Source organism: Oncorhynchus masou, chromosome 25 (assembly GCF_036934945.1).
Source record: "Oncorhynchus masou masou isolate Uvic2021 chromosome 25, UVic_Omas_1.1, whole genome shotgun sequence".
In the NCBI taxonomy this organism is placed as follows: domain Eukaryota; kingdom Metazoa; phylum Chordata; class Actinopteri; order Salmoniformes; family Salmonidae; genus Oncorhynchus; species Oncorhynchus masou.
The window spans coordinates 18,977,658-18,991,166 of record NC_088236.1 but is presented as its reverse complement, the minus strand read 5'-3'; the positions used below and the strand labels follow the sequence as shown (position 1 = coordinate 18,991,166).

The 13,509-nt window shown below is 44.5% G+C and overlaps 1 protein-coding gene across 1 annotated transcript; it reads right to left on the bottom strand.

Moving 5' to 3' along the window:
- Window positions 1-275: 275 nt before the first annotated feature.
- LOC135513597 (coiled-coil domain-containing protein 183-like) lies at window positions 276-13,142 on the bottom strand. The gene is made up of 11 exons (XM_064936480.1): window positions 13,113-13,142; window positions 12,099-12,266; window positions 9,945-10,049; window positions 9,311-9,433; window positions 6,746-6,800; window positions 6,391-6,491; window positions 5,515-5,675; window positions 5,242-5,401; window positions 4,138-4,263; window positions 3,940-4,027; window positions 276-3,751 (listed from the first exon to the last, which is right to left on the bottom strand). Exons 1-11 carry the CDS (start codon window positions 13,140-13,142, stop codon window positions 3,621-3,623), a joined length of 1,248 nt encoding a protein of 415 aa, XP_064792552.1. The 3' UTR covers window positions 276-3,620.
- Between the last annotated feature and the right edge of the window lie 367 nt (window positions 13,143-13,509).

The window sequence follows — 13,509 nt, the reverse complement described above, 5'->3', positions numbered from 1 at the left end:
ATTTCCATAAATATTCCATATATAATGTTAATGGGGCGCTAACATGGCTGCCATAGAACGTTGAAGTGTCGTGTAAATGATTCATAATCCAAAAACCGCATTGGCCCAACTATCTAAATAGATGGCTCTGTAGTGCACTACTTTTGACCATGGCCCATAAGGCTTTTGTCAAGAGCAGTGCACTGTATAGGAAATAGGATGCCATTTGAGCCACTTTGCCAGTCCTACCTAGTCACACTGGTCTGTTGATGGGGATTACACTGACTGGAGTATATCTCCCAAAGGAGACTTGAATTCAATGTTAACAATTTTATTTAATTCAATGTCCACAAAGAAAGGCTGATATTTGTGAATGTAATAGTGTTACAGACCCGATGTAGGTGGTCGCAGACTCGCAGGTAGGTTTTTTGGATCCTCTCAGCCTCTGTGATTTTGATGGTCATCTTTTCTAGACTGTTCTCCAGCTCTCTCACACGCTGCCATGGAAGACAGAAATGTCAACAATAAAAAAACATATCAAGCCAATTACTGTGCAGCGTAAATGCTTGGATCCTAGACATCATTCACGTGGGTATCATAAGTCATGGTCACTCAATGTCAACTTGCACAAAGTCATTCATGGGGAGGCAGGGTAGCCTAGTGGTTAGAGCATTGGACTAGTAACCGAAAGGTTGCAAGTTCACATCACGAGCTGACAAGGTATAAATCTGTTGTTCTGCCCCTGAACAGGCAGTTAATCCACTAGGCCCTCATTGAAAATAAGAATTTGTTCTTAACTGACTTGCCTAGTAAAATAAAGGTTAAAAAATGTTTCTTAAAAAGGCCATTCACACACCAACACCACAGTGCCTCTCTTTCTAAAGATGTTATTAAATTGTCCTGTATATGAAGTGTGTAAATACTAGTTTTGTCTCTTTCCTACATATAACTTATTTTATTTCTTGTTGTCTATTACTGTTCTGTAATTTGTCATGTATGGTTGAAGTTGTAAGTTTACATACACCGTAGCCAAATACATTTAAACTCATTATTTCACAATTCCTGACATTTAATCCTAGTAAAAATTCTCTGTCTTAGGTCAGTTGGGATCACCACTTTATTTTAAGAATGTGAAATGTCAGAATAATAGTAGAGAGAATTATTTATTTCAGCTTTTATTTCTTTCATCACATTCCCAGTAGGTCAGAAGTTTACATACACTCAATTAGTGTTTGGTAGCATTGCCGTAGAAATTGTTTAATTTGGGTCAAACGTTTGAGGTAGCCTTCCACAAGCTTCCCACAATAAGTTGGGTGAATTTTGGCACATTCCTCCTGACAGAGCTGGTGGAACTGAGGCAGGTTTGTACATTATAATACATTATGGCCTTTCTCTTGCATTTCAAAGATGGTACAAAAAAAATAATCTTAGTTTTTTAGGATTGGGGATCATATTTTACTAGATCTAATGTGTTATTCTCCTATATTAATTTGACATTTAAACAAACTTCAAAGTGTTTCCTTTCAAATGGTATCAAGAATATGCATATCCTTGCTTCAGGCCCTGAGCTACAGGCAGTTAGATGTCATTTTAGGTGAATATTGAAAAAAAGGGTCCGATCCTTAAGAGGGTTTTTGAAGCTTGACAATGAATAACCAAAGACTAAACCTGCAACAAAACACCATGCAAAGGAGAAACATGAAGGGCTATTACAGCAACGTTTGAGTAGTATCTTAGACTGACTACTCACAGAATTATTGTGAACATCTGCAAGCATAGTAACAAAGGCTGGACAAATACTATTTCTCTCTTGTTTTAATACGTTAAAATGCTATATCCATCATCCTATAAATTGAAATGATAAATGGGACATTTTCTTCTAATAAAACAAAAGCCAGTTTGCATCTGAGTTTTTTTGTAAAAACAAATAGGCTATATCGAGCTCGCAAATTCGTTGTTTTTTCAATATTGTCTGTCCGGTGATTTAAGTTTGACACCCCTGGGCTATCTATTTATGTAGCTAGCTATTTATTTAGCAAGCTAAAAACACAGCCTAATATTATCTCGCTAGCTAGCAGCTGGGAGGATGCCATGTCATTAGAGGAGGGGGTGAGTGACCGACTCCAATCAAATCATGTTTTGGTGGCTACAGATAGAGATACAATGTATCATTTGTTTTAGATAGCAAGAAATGTGAATCACTTTGCTTGCTAGCTATGCTGAACTTGAACGACTGTTATCCACAATTAGCATATCTCTTAGTTGTCAATCAAATGTATTTGGCATCGATCGAATGGGCGGGCAGGCAGGCATGTTCCCATTCTGTTGTCAAAACATTGGTTGGGACAAGCATGCAGGATGAACAAGCTACTATTCCCCATTGTTTCGTGCAATATTAACAGCCAACTAGTTAAAGTTTGAAAGGTTCACTGAATGTTCCCTCGTTAGATTTTAGCTTATCTCGTCCTGACTAACATTAGTTGTTGATCTTGTTGTTGTTAATGTGCACAACGGAGGGAGAGAGAGCCTACCTTTTCATGGTTGTTTGATCAATAGGACTGTAATGTTCCCAAATGTAAGAGGACTCCAGTGGTATTTACATATTAGCAGAAATCCATTCAGGTGTATTTAGTGGCTTTTGGCGAATGCATTCTAATCTAATGTCACACTGTTACTACTGCCTGTAAATACACAGTCCAGTTTAAAGTGAATGATGGCAGGCCCATGTGGCAAAGGGCTTGTTTTGCATTTAGGCCTACTGTAGCTCTGATTGGCTATGGCACACCGGTCTGTGTAGACTCCAGTCCTGGACAAGACAGATGGTTTTATTTACTGCAGTCTATTAATTGTCCAAATGCACAGCCGCTTTCCCACTCTGTATTGCTATAGAATTTTCGCAAAAGCCTTACAAAACATCATTCCCAAACATTCTATACATTTATGAAAATTACCATATCGAAGTGCTTGTTTGTCAGAAAATTAAAAAAAACATTTTTTTTTAAAGTGTCCCATGCCTCCCAGTGGCGCAGCGGTCTATAGCACTGATTGGTGCTAGAGTCACTACAGATCTAGGTTCGATCCCGGGCTGTGTTGCAGCCGCCCGGGACAGTGAGAACCATGAGGCGGCGCACAATTGGTCCAGCGTCGTCCGGGTAAGGAGAAGATTTGGCCGGCTGGGATATCTTTGTCCCATCGCACTCTAGTGACTCCTTGTGGCGGCCGGGCGCATGCACGTTGGCTTCTGTCGCCAGCTGTATGGGGTTTCCTCCAACACATTCGTTTGGCTGGCTTCCGGGTTAAGTGATCAGTGTGTCAAGAAGCAGTGTGGCTTGGCAGGGTCGTGTTTCGGAGGTCGTTTGGCTCTCGACCTTCGCCTCTCCGAAGTTGGGAGTTGCAGGGATGGGACAAGACTAACTACCATTTGGATATCACGAAAGGTGTCATTCTTTCTGGGGATGTATATGAACAGATTATAATATGATTTCATGTAGCTAAAACACTGTCAGTTCTACTTTAATCATAGCTGTAACAAACTCTGGTATAAAGTAGACAAAAAAAGTAAAATCATACTATGATCCTGTTTATTATTTCCTCAGGTTTACTCCCTGTAGGATAGAGAGGGCCACCGCTGGAGCTTGTCTCTAGCTCTTTGTGTTGCTCTTCTGGGCTTTCTTCTTTGGCTGGTGCACCTCGATCAGCTGGATGCTGCGACGCTTGATCTCATCGCGGGACATGGAGCAGTCCTCCTCCTGACCGCGGAACTGGAATGTATCTGAGGGGGAGCAGTGAGGAGCAGGTGGAACCGGAGGTATTACACACAATAAGCAAACACCATTAGCCAAGCACTCAACAGCCATTATGGAAATGTACAGCAATGGCCTCCTGCTGTTAATAATAAGATGTTGTTTACAATATACTGAAAAACCATGAATAACCATACACCCCCCCAAAAAAGCATACCTTCTGAGGTACTGTCATACACAGGGCTGCTGGCCCTCTTGTAGTTCCTGGGCTCCATCATTGTGCTCTGCTCCAGGAAGCTCCACACCTGAGGTGAGAGGGGAGGGGGGTGAGATCCGAGGGGAGAGATTCAGGCTCACAGAAAAGAGGTAGAGAGAGAGATGAGGGCTGAGGAAAGAAAGTAAACCAGTGTTTCACCTTCTCATGGTCAGCTGTGTTTTCCTCGGTCTTCTCTGAAGCTGTGGTCTGCAGTGTGGGCAGACGGGCGCCGATTTCCCTCAGCTTCTCTATTGCATCCAGACCCCCCAACTCCCTGGGAGAGTCCTATAACAAGACAGACATTTGGTTTAAAATCCTCTCTATTCCTGATTTAAGATCACCAAGGGCTGGCATGTTTAATGAGAACAGTAGTAGTAAACAACAGCGCATCTGGCTGATAGCTGACCAGGGGTTTGTTTTTCATGGTGAAAAAAAGGGTTGATGAGACTGAACTGTCCATCTACAACTTGATTGGAGTCCAACTGTGGTTAATTCAATTGATTGGACATGATTTGAAAAGGTACACACTTGTCTATATAAGGTCCCACAGGTTAGAGTGCATGTCAGAGCAAAAACCAAGCCATGAGGTCGAAGGAATTGTCCGTAGAGCTTCAAGACAGGATTGTGTCGAGGCACAGACTAGTCAAAGATGAACGGAGCAAAGTACAGAGAGATCCTTAATGAAAACCTCCTCCAGAGCACTCAGGATCTCAGATTGGGGCGAAGGTTCACCTTCCAACAGGAGAACGACCCTAAGCACACAGCAGGAGTGGCTTAGGGACAAGTCTCTGAATGTTCTTGAGTGGCCCAGCCAGAGACCGGACTTGAACCCGATCAAACATCTCTGGAGAGACCTGAAAATAGCTGTGCAGAGATGCTCCCCATCCAATCTGACAGTGCTTGAAAGGATCTGCTGAGAAGAATGGGAGAAACTCCCCAAATACAGATGTGCCAAGCTTGTAGCATCATAACCAAGAAGACTCGAGGCTGTAATCACTGCCGAAGGTGCTTCAACAAAGTACTGAGTAAAGGGTCTGAATACTTATGTAAATGTCATATTTCCATTTATTTATTTTTTATACATTTGCAAAAATCTAAAAACAATAGCAGTTGTTGCTTTGTCATTAGTGTGTAGATTGAGGGTGAAAAAATGATTTAATCCATTTTAGAATAAAGCTGTAACGTAACAAAATGTGGAACAAGTCAAGGGGTCTGAATACTTTCTGAATGCACTGGATATAAAGAAAGGGATAAAATGGCTACCTTCACTTGCACGCAGCTCATCCTGAAGAACAGGTTGTTGACACCCTTCTCCACCCCATGTAGCACTGATTGGGCCTTTGCAAGCTTGTCCTCCCAATGGCTGCAACGCTCCTCTTCCTGCTCAAGCTCCGCCTGCATTTCCTCCTTCAGCCGCTCAAACCTTTAGATAAACAGGGTGAGTCTGAGGCTCGAGATCTGAGGTCTCTTCAGATCTGTGTCATCCATGGAAAAAGAGGAAAAGGAGTACCACTCTTCTTTGTAGCGCTACTGTACCTGTCAGAGCTGGGCCCAGCGCTGAACTTGAGCTGGGCGTACTGGAGCTCCAAGGCAGCAAATGTCTCCATGCTCTGCCTGACCAGCTCCTCACACTGGGTCATTTGGTTGTGCAGCTGCTCCCTGATGGCCTTCTGAGAGACCAGCCGTGTTTCCAGCTCCTACACGGAGGACAGAGAAATGGGTGAACAGGTGGACACATAGTCAGCTCAAAGAGACTACCAAGCATCTGACTGCCATGTTGACAGGATGCCCAACTCAAGTTTGGCAGCCCAGGAAGTCCACGTATATACAGTGGTACTTGGTGAGCAATTAGCCCTGACAAAGATCCAGTTTGGGGGAGAAACGTTGTCCTGTTAAACACTTTTGAAGCCTTATACCAGTATGGATCAGGCAAGTTACCAGTCTTGGGGTTTGTTTCACTACCTTTGTTTTTTCTGTAACAAGTGATCACATTTTCAGATGTGTAGTTTCATGCTATCACATGTTGCTTTACATGTTGTCACTTTATCCTATTAACTTCACATAAGATCACATGACGTGTTATTGGAACACTTCACATGTTCACGTGAAATTCATGTGGTTTTCACGTAAGGTCTCAAACATCACATCAAAGTTTCCATGTGTTTAATACCATTCCAATTACTCTATTCCATTCATTATTATGAGCCGCCCCCCCTCACTAGGCTCCTCTGACTGCAATATAACTCAATAAAATGAAACGCCTACATCAATGTGTCACGGGACATAAAGTGCTGTTTGCAACAGTGGCTTACATAAAAAGGTAAGATGAATAACAGGTAATGTGTTGCTTATTAGAGTGCTTATTAGATACTGCATATAATAGGGCTAAATGATCCACGTGGGCCACCATACCTGCAGATCAGTGCAGCTGAGAGCTTCTCTCAGAGCATCAATATCCTCCACCAGTTTGACTATGGACTGGGGAGTAGTGGAGACAGGGGCGGTCTGCTGGGCTGCAGGAGGAGAACACAACACAGACACACATCATTTCATCTCCCTGCTCAACATGGGGAAATAAAATGTGAGCACAAGAAAAATGGATATCGTATGTACGCATATTGCCTTTTCTTATGCAAATGATGTATGATTCAGAATATTATTGCCTTCAGGCTAGAGTACTATCTGGACATGGGTGATCTGATGCTTAGTATTCACTGTATTTATTTGAATACATAAGTGTCTTTGGTGAACGATCCCGTCATAGTACCTCTGATATGAGCCGACTCTTCAGCCAGTCCCTCTCTGATAGTCCCTCTTCGAACCTGCAAAACAACAACGCTCATTGACTGCAATAGACATCCTTCTTGACCAGAGATGGGCAACTGGTGGCCTGTTGTCTTTTGTAAGCTTGCGGATCAATTCCGAATTTTTTATTTTAATTGTTTCACTCAGTCGGTCTCAACTTACTGTTGAGAGTTAGAATAGTATAATACACAAGTTACAATTTCGAAAATTGTTTGTGCATCAGCAGTTTTTCTCATCATGTCAGTCACTGACAGTCACTCAAGTAGCCCATGTCAGCTAACATTTTTTAGTTGGTAAGTTAGTCGAGCTGCCAGTAGTATTCATGGTCGAATTACCGACCGGGGCCCTCTATTGATTTTGTTAACCACTCACTCAGATATTAGATTAATTTTTTTTAACTTTTTCTCTCCGCCCCATGGCAAAATGTCTAGAATTGAATGAAATATAAAATTGCAAAATCTGCTCACATGGCAAAATGTATAGAATTGCAGGAAATTAGCTATTAAATTAAATATTCCCTTTCAATCGCTCTTTCTTTTTCTAGCTCTCTGTTCCCCACAGGTCCCTCCCTCTCTCTCTCTCCCTCCCTCCCTCTTGTTCTCTGTTCCCCACAGACCCATCCCTCCCTCTTTCTCTCCCCCACAGGTCCCTCCCTCTCTCTCTCCCATCCCTCCCTCTTTCTCTCCCCACAGGTCTTTCTCTCTCTCTCCCTCCCTCTTGTTCTCTGTTCCCCACAGACCCATCCCTCCCTCTTTCTCTCCCACACAGGTCCCTCCCTCTCTCTCTCCCATCCCTCCCTCTTTCTCTCCCCACAGGTCTATCCCTCTCTCTCCCTCCCTCTTGTTCTCTGTTCCCCACAGACCCATCCCTCCCTCTTTCTCTCCCCCACAGGTCCCTCCCTCTCTCTCTCCCATCCCTCCCTCTTTCTCTCCCCACAGGTCTTTCTCTCTCTCTCCCATCCCTCCCTCTTTCTCTCCCCACAGGTCTTTCTCTCTCTCTCCCTCCCTCTTGTTCTCTGTTCCCCACAGACCCATCCCTCCCTCTTTCTCTCCCCCACAGGTCCCTCCCTCTCTCTCTCCCATCCCTCCCTCTTTCTCTCCCATCCCTCCCTCTTTCTCTCCCCACAGGTCTTTCTCTCTCTCTCTCCCTCTTGTTCTCTGTTCCCCACAGACCCATCCCTCCCTCTTTCTCTCCCCCACAGGTCCCTCCCTCTCTCTCTCCCATCCCTCCCTCTTTCTCTCCCCACAGGTCTTTCTCTCTCTCCCTCCCTCTTGTTCTCTGTTCCCCACAGACCCATCCCTCCCTCTTTCTCTCCCCCACAGGTCCCTCCCTCTCTCTCTCCCATCCCTCCCTCTTTCTCTCCCCACAGGTCTTTCTCTCTCTCTCCCTCCCTCTTGTTCTCTGTTCCCCACAGACCCATCCCTCCCTCTTTCTCTCCCCCACAGGTCCCTCCCTCTCTCTCTCCCATCCCTCCCTCTTTCTCTCCCCACAGGTCTTTCTCTCTCTCTCCCTCCCTCTTGTTCTCTCTGTTCCCCACAGACCCATCCCTCCCTCTTTCTCTCCCCCACAGGTCCCTCCCTCTCTCTCTCCCATCCCTCCCTCTTTCTCTCCCCACAGGTCTTTCTCTCTCTCTCCCATCCTCTTGTTCTCTGTTCCCCACAGACCCATCCCTCACTCTTTCTCTCCCCACAGGTCCATCCCTCTCTCTCTCCCATCCCTCCCTCTTTCTCTCCCCACAGGTCCATCCCTCTCTCTCTCCCATCCCTCCCTCTTTCTCTCCCCCACAGGTCCCTCCCTCTCTCTCCCATCCCTCACTCTTTCTCTCCCCACAGGTCCATCCCTGTCTCCCTCTCCCTTTTTCTTTCCCTATTGTCTCTCTCACTCTGTTCCCCATCCCTCTCTTGCTCTCGGTTCCCCACAGGCCCATCCATCTCCCTACCTCCCTCCCTCTTTACGCCCTCCCTCCCTCGCTCTCTGTTCCCCAAAGGTCCTGCACGCTCTCTCTCCCTCCCTCCCTTTCTCGCTCTCTGTTCCCCACAGGTCCAGCCCGCTTTCTCTCTCCCTCCCTCCCTCTCTCTCTTGCTCTCTGTTCCCCACAGGTCCAGCCAGCTCTCTCTTCCTCCCTCCGTCTCTCTCTCTCACCTGCTCTTTCAACTTCTGAGCTCCTTTGCTGCTTCGTCGCTCTCCCTCCCTCTCTCTCTCCAGCCGACCCTCCACCTCCTTCTCTTTCACTCCCCTCTTTTCACTCAACTCCTTCTCCATCATCCTGCGTTCCACCATTAGCTGCCTCTCCATCTGAACCAGCTGACTCAAGGCGAAAGACAGACAGACATACACACATTCTACTAATGTAGTGTGAAAAGACATGCACACATCCTGGCCGGTATTCAAACGAGCCTTACCTTTTTTCTCTTGTTTTTTTCCCATTCATACAAAGACGTGTAACCGAAGGTAATGTTATTCAAATGTAAACATCCCAAAATAGGCAAGTGGGGGCTAAAAGTTACTGGACCCCAATTTGCCTTACCTTAGTGCAGTCCACAGCAGCCACTGCAGTGTGAGACATGTGGGCCACCTTTCCCAGCTCTGTCTGCCCGCTGACCACTGAGTTCTGCAGCTGATCCAGAGCCATGGGCATCTCACGCACCTCCTGAACCAGGAACAAACAACCCAACCCCAGGTTATATTGGAGCTAGATTTGTCTGTATCCCAAATGGCACCTATTCCCTACATAGTGCACCTGAGCCATATATTTAGAATGTTGAATATTGTTCGAATTCTAGACATTCAGTTGTAGCGTTGTTTAAATATTCCCTATGTAATGTTAATGGGGCGCTAACATGGCTGCCATAGAACGTTGAAGTGTCATGTAAATGCGTCATAAACCAAAAACCGCATTGGCCCAACTATCTAAATAGATGGCTCTGTAGTGCACTACTTTTGACCATGGCCCTTTTGTCAAGAGCAGTGCACTGTATAGGGAATAGGATGCCATTTGAGCCACTTTGCCAGTCCTACCTAGTCACACTGGTCTGTTGATGGGGATTACACTGACTGGAGTGTATCTCCCAAAGGAGACTTGAATTCAATGTTAACAATTTTATTTAATTCAATGTCCACAAAGAAAGGCTGATATTTGTGAATGTAATAGTGTTACAGACCCGATGTAGGTGGTCGCAGACTCGCAGGTAGGTTTTTTGGATCCTCTCAGCCTCTGTGATTTTGATGGTCATCTTTTCTAGACTGTTCTCCAGCTCTCTCACACGCTGCCATGGAAGACAGAAATGTCAACAATAAAAAAACATATCAAGCCAATTACTGTGCAGCGTAAATGCTTGGATCCTAGACATCATTCACGTGGGTATCATACGTCATGGTCACTCAATGTCAACTTGCACAAGGCCATTCACACACCAACACCACAGTGCCTCTCCTCTTTCTAAATATTTTATTAAATTGTCCTGTATATGAAGTGTGTAAATACTATTTTTGTCTCTTGGTGTCTTTCCTACAAAAAGTTTTTTTTTTTTTGTCTATTACGGTTCTGTAATTTGTCATGTACAGTTGAAGTTGTAAGTTTACATACACCTTAGCCAAATACATTTAAACTCATTTCACAATTCCAGACATTTCATCCTAGTAAAAATGTCCTGTCTTAGGTCAGTTAGGATCACCATTTTATTTTAAGAATGCAAAATGTCAGAATAGAGAGAATGATTTCAGCTTTTATTTCTTTTATCACATTCCCAATGGGTCAGAAGTTTACATACTCAATTAGTATTTGGTAGCATTGCCTTTAAATTGTTTAACTTGGGTCCAACATTTCGGTTAAGCCTTCCACAAACTTCCCACAATAAGTTGGGTGAGTATTGGCCCATTCCTCCCAACAGAGCTGGTGGAACTGAGGCAGGTTTGTAGGCCTACATGTTCGCCCCTGCTTTTTCAGTTCTGCCTACAGATCTTCTATAGGATGAGATCAGGGCTTTGTGATGGCCACTCCAATACCTTGACTTTGTTGTTCTTAAGCCATTTTGCCACAACTTTGGAAGTATGCTTGGGGTCATTGTCCATTTGGAAGACCCATTTGCGACCAAGCTTTAACTTCCTGACTGATGTCTTGAGATGTTGCTTCAATATATCCACATCATTTTCCTCCCTCATGATGACATTTATTTTGTGAAGTGCACCAGTCTCTCCTGCAGCAAAGCACCCCCACAACATGATGCTGCCACCCCCGTGCTTCACGGTTAGGATGGTGTTCTTCGGCTTGCAAGCCTCCCCCTTTACCCTTCAAACATAACGATGGTCATTATGGCCAAACAGTTCTATTTTTGTTTCATCAGACCATAGGACATTTCTCCAAAAAGTATGATCTTTGTCCCCATGTGCAGTTTATGGCAGTTTTGGAGCAGTGGCTTCTTCCTTGCTTTTCCGGTTATGTCGATATAGAAATCGTTTTACTGTGGATATAGATACTTTTGTAACTGTTTCCTCCAGCATCTTCACAAGGTCCTTTGCTGTTGTTCTGGGATTGATTTGCACTTTTCGCACCAAAGTATGTTCATCTCTAGGAGACAACACGTCTCCTTCCTGAGCGGTATGACGGCTGCGTGGTCCCATGGTGTTTATACTTGCGTACTATTGTTTGTACAGATGAACGTGGTACCTTCAGGCATTTGGAAATTGCTCCCAAGGATGAACCAGACTTGTGGCGGTCTATTTTTTTTCTGAGGTCTTGGCTGATTTCTTTTGATTTTCCCATGATGTCAAGCAAAGAGGCACTGAGTTTGAAGGTAGGCCTTGAAATACATCCACAGGTACATCTCCAATTGACTCATGATGTCAATTTGCTTATCAGAAGCTTCTAAAGCCATGACATTTTCTGTAATTTTCCAAGCTGTTTAAAGGCACAGTCAACTTGGTGTATGTAAACTTCTGACCCACTGGAATTGTGATACAGATTATTTCACTGTCTGTAAACAATTGGAAAAAATGCTTGCGTCATGCACAAAGTAGATGTACTAAACGACTTTCCAAAACTATAGTTTTAACACAATTTGTGGTTGTTGAAAAAAATGAGTTTTAATGATTCCAACCTAAGTGTATGCAAACTTCTGACTTCAACTGTATTTGTACGTTTTGTGGACCCCAGGAAGAGTAGTTACCGCATGCGTAGTAGCTAATGGGCATCTTAATAAACTGAACAGTTGTGAGTGGTGCTGTCCATGGTGCTAAACCTTGACATTTGCTTTCTTCTAAGTTTTTGGGGACAATTGAGTCTGTCAAATGACACCCTAACTATATAGTGGAGTCACCTGGTCGAAGTGCTGCTCGTCTCCGTCCATATTGGAGTCCAGCTCCAGGGCTTTCATGGCCTGCTCCATCTCCAGCAGCTGAGACCCCTTGGCCCTCACAGAACACTGCAACCCGTTGTGCTGCTCTATCAGAGTACACCGCCTACGCTTCTCCCGCTCCACAATGCTCTACGCACAGATATACAAGCATATTATGTACAAACCGGCATATACAACTGGGCTCTTCCAAAAATGTGATGCCTTCATACAAAGCTAAAATATTGTCTACGCATGCACGGGTCATTACAAGCTTGCCACCTCTCTCTCTCTGCCTGAGTTGAAGTTAAACTGAACAAAAATATAAACACAGCATGCAAAAATATTACAGTTACAGTTCATAAGGAATTCAGTCAATATAAATACTTTCATTAGGCCCTAATTATAGATTTCACATGACTGGGAATACAAATACGCATCTGTTGGTCACAGATACCTTAAAAAAAAAGAAAAGGTAGGGGCGTGGATCAGAAAACCAGTCAGTGTTTGGTGTGACCACCATTTGCCTCATGCAGCGCGATACATCTCCTTCGCATAGAGTTGATCAGGCTGTTGATTGTGGCCTGTGGAATGTTGTCCCACTCCTCTTTAATGGCTGTGCGAAGTTGCTGGATATTGGCGGGAACTGGAACATGCTGCCATACACATCGACCAGAGCATCCCAACCTTGCTCAATGGGTAACATGACTGGTGACTATGCAGGCCATGCAATAACCGGGACATTTTCAGTTCCTGGAATTGTGTAAAGATCCTTGCGACATAAGACCGTGCATTATCATGCTGAAACATGAAGTGATGGCGGCGGATGAATGGCACGACAATGGGCCTTAGGATCTTGTCACGGTATCTCTGTGCATTAAAATTGCCATCATTAAAATGCAACTGTGTTCGTTGTCCGTAGTTTGTCTGCCCATACCCTAACCCCACTGCCACCATGTGGCACTCTGCTCACAACGTTGACATCAGCAAACCGCTCACCCACACGATGTTATACACGCTGTCTGCCATCTGCCCGGTACAGTTGAAACAGGAATTCCTCCATGAACATCACACTTCTCCAGCGTGCCAGTGGCCATTGAAGGTCAGCAATTTCCCAATGAAGTCAGTTACGATGCCAAACTGCAGTCAGGTCAAGACCCTGGTGAGGACAAAGAGCCCACAGAAGAGCTTCCCTGAGACGGTTTCTGACAGTTTTGTGCAGAAAATAATCAGTTGTGCAAAACCACAGTTTCATCAGCTGTCTGGGTAGTTGGTCTCAGATGATACCACAGATGAACAAACCAGATGTGGAGGTCCTGAGCTGGCATTGTTACACGTGGTTTGCGGTTGTGAGGCTATTGGGCTTACTGCCAAATTCTCTAAAATGACATTGGAG